At 43.5% G+C, this 7,294-nt stretch overlaps 1 protein-coding gene across 6 annotated transcripts in view; it reads right to left on the bottom strand.

The window, feature by feature from the left end:
- ARHGAP12 (Rho GTPase activating protein 12) overlaps positions 1-7,294 on the bottom strand; it is a 183,643-nt gene that overhangs the window by 3,445 nt on the left and 172,904 nt on the right. For all 6 annotated transcript variants that reach the window (XM_019508204.1, XM_019508201.1, XM_019508205.1 and 3 more), the window contains 2 exons: positions 6,822-6,941; positions 1,853-1,951 (listed from right to left, as the gene is read on the bottom strand). In XM_019508204.1, coding sequence (XP_019363749.1) covers positions 1,853-1,951; positions 6,822-6,941 — 219 coding nt within the window. The remainder of the gene's footprint in view (positions 1-1,852; positions 1,952-6,821; positions 6,942-7,294) is intronic.

The following is a 7,294-nucleotide window of genomic DNA, read 5'->3' as shown; positions in this document are numbered from 1 at the left end:
AACTCATGGCACTCTGGAGAAGTCCCTGAGGACTGGAAGGGGGCCAATGTTGTGCCCATTTCACAAGAAGGGCAGGAAGGAGGACCCAGTTAACTATATAAACAGCCTAACTTCCACCTTAGGGAAAATCCTAGAAAAGTTCATCGAGGAGTCTATCTGCGATAAGCTTACAGAAAGTAAGATTCTGAATGACAGCTAGCATGGCTTTGTCACAGGCAGGTCTTGCCTTACCAACCTCACCTCCTATGACCATGTAACTCGCCATCAGGACACAAGAGAGCACATTGACATTGTATACCCTGATTTCCAAAAGGCCTTTGATCTAGTATCCCACAATGTCCACCTGGGGTCACCTGACCCGCAGTTACCTTTTCTGCTTGGTGCAGGGGGCTGGACTCTATGATCTTCCGAGGTCCCTTCCAACCTTACAATTTACGAAGCTGTGAAACCATCACGCAGGGGCACTCAGAGTGCTTGTGCCTGTGCTAAGCAGCACACAGCTCCGGCCAGCACTGCACACAGGGGCAATGAGTGCAGCCCTGTCAGGCCACTTCTATCACGGGGGCTCCGCACAGTGCACGTGGAGCTCCCGGCACTCATATGGCACTGGGGAAAGCCCTGCGTGCTGGAGCCAGCTGCCTTCGCTGCTCTCTGATGCAGGTTCTGGGACTCCGCTGGAAGTCGAGGGGAGCCCCAGTCCCTGCTTCCCCACAGAGTCCCAGGTCTACACAGCAGGGAGTGGCAAAGGCAGCTGGTTCCTGTGTGCGGGGCTTAGTCCAGAGAAGGCTGAGAGACGATTTAATAGTAGCCTTTGACTCCCTGAAAGGGAGTTTGAAAGAGAATGGATCTAGACTGTTCTCAGTGGTGGCAGATGACAGAACAAGGAGCAATAGTCTCAAGTGGCAGCAAGGGAAGTTTAGGTTATATATCAGGAAGAATTTTCTCCCTAGGAGGGAAGTAAAACAAGGGAACAAGTTACCCAGAGAGGTTGTGGATTCTGTCCTTGGCTGAGATAATCTAGCTGGGGATAGTCCTGCTCTGAGCAGGGGGTTGAACTAGATGGCCTCCTGAGGTCTCTTCCAACCCTAAATTTTCTATGATTCTATAGATGAGGAAATAAAAGTAAGTTTGGAACCCCAGTCTTCTACACTTTTACATATAATAAATGATATTATAACGTTTTATGGTCTTGTGCAGACTTCCTAGAATGGCAAGGGTGGTTTTCAATTTAGACATCCTTTAATATTTGCATAAGAGGATCTGTACTTTTATTACTGCCTACAGGAGTGCAGGAGAGCACGTTCAATATGTTCCAACATTTATAAAAACTGTAGACGTTGATCATTTCAGCTGTGTGAACCATTTTTTAACTTATGTCAGTGCAATGGGTTGAAGGACCTCAACTAATCTGATGTCACCTAAAGGCACAGATGCTGTAAGTAAGGTTTCCTTGAAATGAACTCACAGAAAAAAATAGCCTTGTTTTAAGAAAGTGGCATTTTGTTACTACAGCAGTTTTCCTGGTTACGTCCTGACACTCCACTTCCCACTTCCTCCCCTCCTGTCCAAAATCCCTTATTGATAAGAGATGCTCCCAGTTCCTCTTACTTGCTGGATACCCACTGCTGCTGAACTGCCTGATATATGCCCAAATAAGATCCAAGCCTCAACTACAACTTTCCGATAGGGATCTGACCCCTTTCTGTCCATCTCCAATCTGCACCCCAAAGGAAATTACTAACTCTGTATGCAGTCCATTGACTTTACAAGAATCAAGTGAAAGCCACAGAACTTTAACCTTTCAAAATTAGGTAACTCAGTGGGCAAGAAAAGACAAATATATTCACCCTACCATGTTCCTCAACATGCTCAATGCACAGCTTCACAAACTTTGGCACGGTGCTGTTTTCTCTATGACACAAGCTGGTGAGGTTTGAGCCAAACACCTGATCTGTAAACAAATAAAAAAAGATGAATTTACAGTGGAATGGGATTCAACGATATAATTACTTTCATGCAAAGTCTCTCAGAGTAAAAGCTGATGGAAATGGTTACCCAGAGGGTTAAGAATTACACTAGGCAGGACTTTGAAAACTGCTAAGCATCCAACAGCTACCATTAAAAACAGCAGTAGCTGCTGGGTGCTGAACCATGGAAAACCCATCCCCAAATACAAGAGCAGTCCAATTCTGAAATGCAGCCCAACATGTCTGTCTGATGATCGCATAAGGAATCTGAAATAAAAAAAAATTAGCGTACCCCCAATTCACAGTTCTACCTCACAGACATCTGGGAATTGCAGTAAAAATATTGCATATAGTTTTTATCTGTGTTTTGGCACTATCGTGACACTAGAATAAAACTTACACATAGATAAAAATAGAAAGAGATATTTACCACTTCTCTTTTGTTATAGCACTCAGCATTCCAGCATCTAACTGCCTGACCTACAGAAATCACTTCTCATACCCTTAGATAAACTATAATAAGTACCATACAGCTGTCATTTTAAGAAAAGAACTTAAAGGATTTCTGCATGTCCTGTTGTATCCTGTGCTCCTGACGAGAGTGACCACACAGGTTTGTGCAAAAAAAAAAAAATTACTGTCATCCTTGGCCTACATTTTTAGGCAGAGAAGGAGTTTCAGCAGACACTGAATTAAAAGTTTCTGACACTAGTTTTAATAGTACTTAAAAGAGCTACTGAAAATGACCTTTCACCTTATATGCCCATTTAACCCCATGTTCATCTGTAAGTGACTTAAGTACTCTAAGCATGTGATATGTGTGATCAGGGCAGAAGGATGGATGTTTGCCTGGGGACACGAAACTGGGCTCTGCACAGACACGCCAGTACAGGCTTGGGACCTGGTTTGGATGACTATATACAAGGTTATGTAACGAGTGGTTTTGAACCTTCTTCTTAAAGCCTTCTAGTAACAAAAATAAGGATGTAGTGAGGTTCTTACTGCAAAACCGAATGAAAAGCTATATGGACAATGAGATGCAAGCTAATGTTTAACAAAGAATCTTGACATGTCAGTTTAAATCTTTCAGTAATTTGCTGGAGTCTGCACTTGTGCCACGTTTTGTGTTAGGACAGAATAATCTGCCACTGATGCTCTGTAGCGGGGCGGTTAAAGTCTGGCCTCCGGGCCAGATCCAGCTGGCAGTGGACTCCCATTTCCCAGCAGCCCCTCCCTGCGTAGCTGGGGCCAGTTTCCATGGAGACCTCAGCAGCAGCTGCACTGTAATAGCACTGCTGGGGTTTCCATGGAAACCAGTCCCAGCAGCCCTGGGAGGCAGCAGCAGTGCCAGCCTCTTCCTCGTAGGGAATAAAGAGGGGGCTGTGCTGCAGGCAGGAGTGGGGTGGGCTCAGCTGCTGCCACCTGTGCAGGGCAGGCAGTGGCAGCGCTGCTGGGAGGGGTGGCTATGGGGGGGTTATGAGGAATTTTGGGGTGGCTATAGCCCCCTCCAAGCTACCCCCCAGGGTTGCTGGCAGGGCTTAGAGCTGCTCCAGAGCCCAGCTGAGATCCTGCAGTGGTGCAAGTGTGGTCCAGAGCCCGGGCAGAACTGTAATGTGCAGCCTGCGTGCCCTGGGAAGGGGTGTGCAGGCTGCAGATTGCAACTCTGCCCCAGATAGCAATCCCAGCCTTGTGCTATCACAGCATGGCTGCTGCTGGGGCCTCCATGGAAACTGGCCTAGGCATGCGGGTAGGGGCTGCTGGGAAATGGAGTCCAGCTGCTGGATCTGCCATTTTGCCCACCCCTGCTCTATTGTGTGGTATTTCTACATTGCTTTCCCCTTCATTTGCCAAAGATGTTGGCCTGTACCATTTTGCCCCTCATGTCTTTTGCTTTCTTTAGTGGTGCCCCACAACTTGGAAACCTTCCCAATTCAGGTCCATCAGGTCTTTATTTCTCCATTTCAAAAGTGTCAGCAAATTGCTAAATCACTTGTTTCTATTGCGAAGCTCACAAATACATGAAAAAGCAAACAGAAAAGGAAATTTACAAGTATAAATGAACCACCTCTCAGGGGACTCCCTGCAAACCTTTTCCTTCTGTCTAGGATTGAATGAAAGCTCTCTCTGGAACAAAATGGTCCCCTCTCTGTGCACCCTCCCCCACCATACAGAACAGTTGCTGGTAACCTTGTCCATCTTTGAGCTAAAAGTACCAGCCTCAGGTCAGAGGTGGGGGGGTGCTATGACCTGCCTAGTGCTGCCACTTCTCGTCAAGGTGACATGAGGAAAGATCTAGCAGCCATAGGCCCCTGAAAGTCCCATGGCCATGGGCCATAGGTTGCATACCCCTGGTATACAGCACCAAATATTCTTTTGGTGCCTGCCTAAATTCAGACTTGTATTTCAGACAGGAATGTAGTACGTTTTGCATCTGTGAATCCTAACAGGAAATCCCTAGACTATATTTAAGAACATTTATCTTTTAGTGCACATTTGCATTTTCTTCCACTGTATCTTAAAACATTTTCTTTAATTTTACTAACATTTTTATCTATTAAAGTATATTAAAATACAGTTATTCTTAATTAATGCACACTGTTTCCTATCATTTTTTCAACCTTTTCCCTACTCTAATCAGCTGCTTTGGTAAATCAAGCAGTTTAACACACTTATGCTTTGGCCCAGTGATCACACTATTGCTAGTCTCTCAGAGGTTTAAACACTAAACTATTAAATTGAGCCTGTGGCTAGTAAAGCGACCAAAACGCTGGCTTGCATCCATAGATGCTTCTCAAGCAAATCCCAGGATGTCATTCTCCCCTTGTACTCGGCCTTGGTGAGGCCGCAGCTGGAGTACTGCGTCCAGTTTTGGGCCCCACAATTCAAAAAGGATGTGGAGAAGCTTGAGAGAGTCCAGAGAAGAGCCACGTGCATAATCAGAGGTCAGGAAAACGGGCCTTACAATGACAGGCTGAGAGCTATGGGGTTCTTTAACCTGGAAAAGCGCAGGCTCAGAGGTGATCTGATGGCCACCTATAAAGTTTATCGGGGTGACCACCAGTACCTGGGGGAACATCTGTTCACCAGAGTGCCCCAAGGGATGATGAGGTCGAACAGTCATAAACTCCTGCAAGACCGTTTCAGGCTGGACATAAGGAAGAATTTCTTTACTGTCCGAGCCCCCAAGGTCTGGAATAGCCTGCCATCGGAGGTGGTTCAAGCACCAACATTGAGCACCTTCAAAAGTAAAATGGATGCTTATCTTGCTGGGATCCTATGACCCCAGTTGACTTCCTGCCCTTCGGGTGGGAGGCTGGACTCGATCTTCCAAGGTCCCTTCCAGCCCTAATGTCTATGAAATCTATGAAATTAATTCTAGGTATTTGAATGGAATAAAATTGGCAGTCTGCGGATAATTCCTTGCATCCAAACCAAGTAAAAATCTCAATTTACTTTGTAATTAGGATTTAGGCACGTAAACAGACATGGTATATATGTTGGTGCTCATACTACTGAACCAAATTAGTTGAAATGTGAAGCTTGGCAAGTCAGTGTTGGAATATGGTTTCAGTTGGTACATATCTACTAACACAGGCAATCTCCATAGTTATTGACTCAAGGGGACTCAACTTCAAAGCAATCTCTAGTACATTGGATACATTAAAACCTAAAACCTAGAATTAGAATCAGGTAAACAGTGTTTGTAAACAAATGGTTTAAGTATTTAAATCTGCATCAGCACACTTTTAATTTAGGGTTTTTTAAAATAAATGTGTAAAAATTGAAACCACTGCATACCAATCTATCAATTCTTATACAAGTCTGATGCAAGACTGTTTGGAAAAAATACATTTAAGTGACAGTAAAAGTAAGAGGAAGGCAAAGAATAAAGACATTAATGAAATCTCCTTTAAATTCATGTTGTTTAATTTTGGAATTTGGTTGTTCTGAATAGAAGGTTGTCTGGTACCATCCATGGGGCAAAAGCCCAAATGGAGAGATGAAAATGTACATGTGCGCTCAAACTCCATACCCCAAGAAAACAATTTTCTTCACTTTCGTTTTTGCATTCCAGCTGAAAGTGCAGCTCAATAAATAGGGACTTACCTAAATCATGGCAAGACAAAGTGTTTTTTGTGGGCAGCTCATGACACGCAGAGCCAATTTTGTGCTTTTTTTCAGTGAGCCCCACCCACCATCCGCACTGCTGATTGGCCAAGGGGCTCTGCAGCCATTTCCCTCATCTCTGATTGGCCAAGAGGTCAATCACTCATGTTCATGCTGCAGGACTGCTGCAGCATTGCATATGGCTTCTTAAAAGATGGTGCCAAGACCTTTTTGATTTCCTGACTGGTACCTTCACTGAGTCTTTGTCAACAGCTCAGCCGCTCAGTAGTGCTTTCTCAAACCACATGCTCTATGGCTGTAGTGACTGCCATGCTTTTTTTTTTCAGGTGACTCCAAACAAAATCATGGGAAATGCCATTTTTTGCAGTTACCGCAAAAACAGTTTGGTTTCCATGAAAACCATGAGACTACAATTAAAGTAGGTCCCTACCAATAAACTCTGCTTTCCAAAAGTACATCAGTTCTCAAAACGGTCTTGGAATCTCATCCTTGTCCATAATAATTTGAAGATTATATTCTCCATCTAAACTGAGTTTGGTGACTTCTAGAGCCATTATATACCAATCAATACACTGATAAGCCAACATACATCTACCGTCTGCTACAAAGATGACTGGTTCTTACACAGTAAACTATGAGTCTGTCTTCCTTTAGAACTACTCTAGACCTAAATTTTTAAAAACCTAGCTTGTTAAAAAGCATTCTGCATAAATAAGGTTAATTTACCCTTAATGTAGCCCTTTTCACGGACAGCTTGTAACGTAGGTCGCCGTGTGAGAAATTTCTTCAGCTTTGTTTTGGTCTTCTTCTGTTCTGAAGCATCTATACTGCTAGACAGTTTCATTGCTGAAGAAGAAAAATTAAATTTAAATACAAAAATAATCTCTTCCACACACAAATAAAATTGAGAAGCATTAAGCAGTTAAACAACAGAAGAAATGCTAGAGCTGGGAAATGCTTCAGGAGAAAAATAGCACATCAAATGGATTGCTGAATCAAAGTTTATTTTTAATATATGAAATCACGTGCTATTTGCTGGGCCCTTTCCAAATTCTCAGAAAGTCCCTTCTTATAGATCTTAAAAAAAAAGAGGATTACTCACAACACTGCCTCAGGCACATGTGATTTATTACAACTACACAATTTACAGTTTACCTTGGATTTTAGTCTTCCATATTAAAAAAAAAAAGAATCAAACC

The sequence above is a fragment of the Gavialis gangeticus genome, unplaced genomic scaffold, assembly GCF_001723915.1.
Source record: "Gavialis gangeticus isolate Ggan-Ray unplaced genomic scaffold, GavGan_comp1, whole genome shotgun sequence".
Classification (NCBI taxonomy): Eukaryota; Metazoa; Chordata; order Crocodylia; family Gavialidae; genus Gavialis; species Gavialis gangeticus.
The sequence above is the reverse complement of the archived record's forward strand: the minus strand, read 5'-3'. Positions and strand labels throughout refer to the sequence as shown.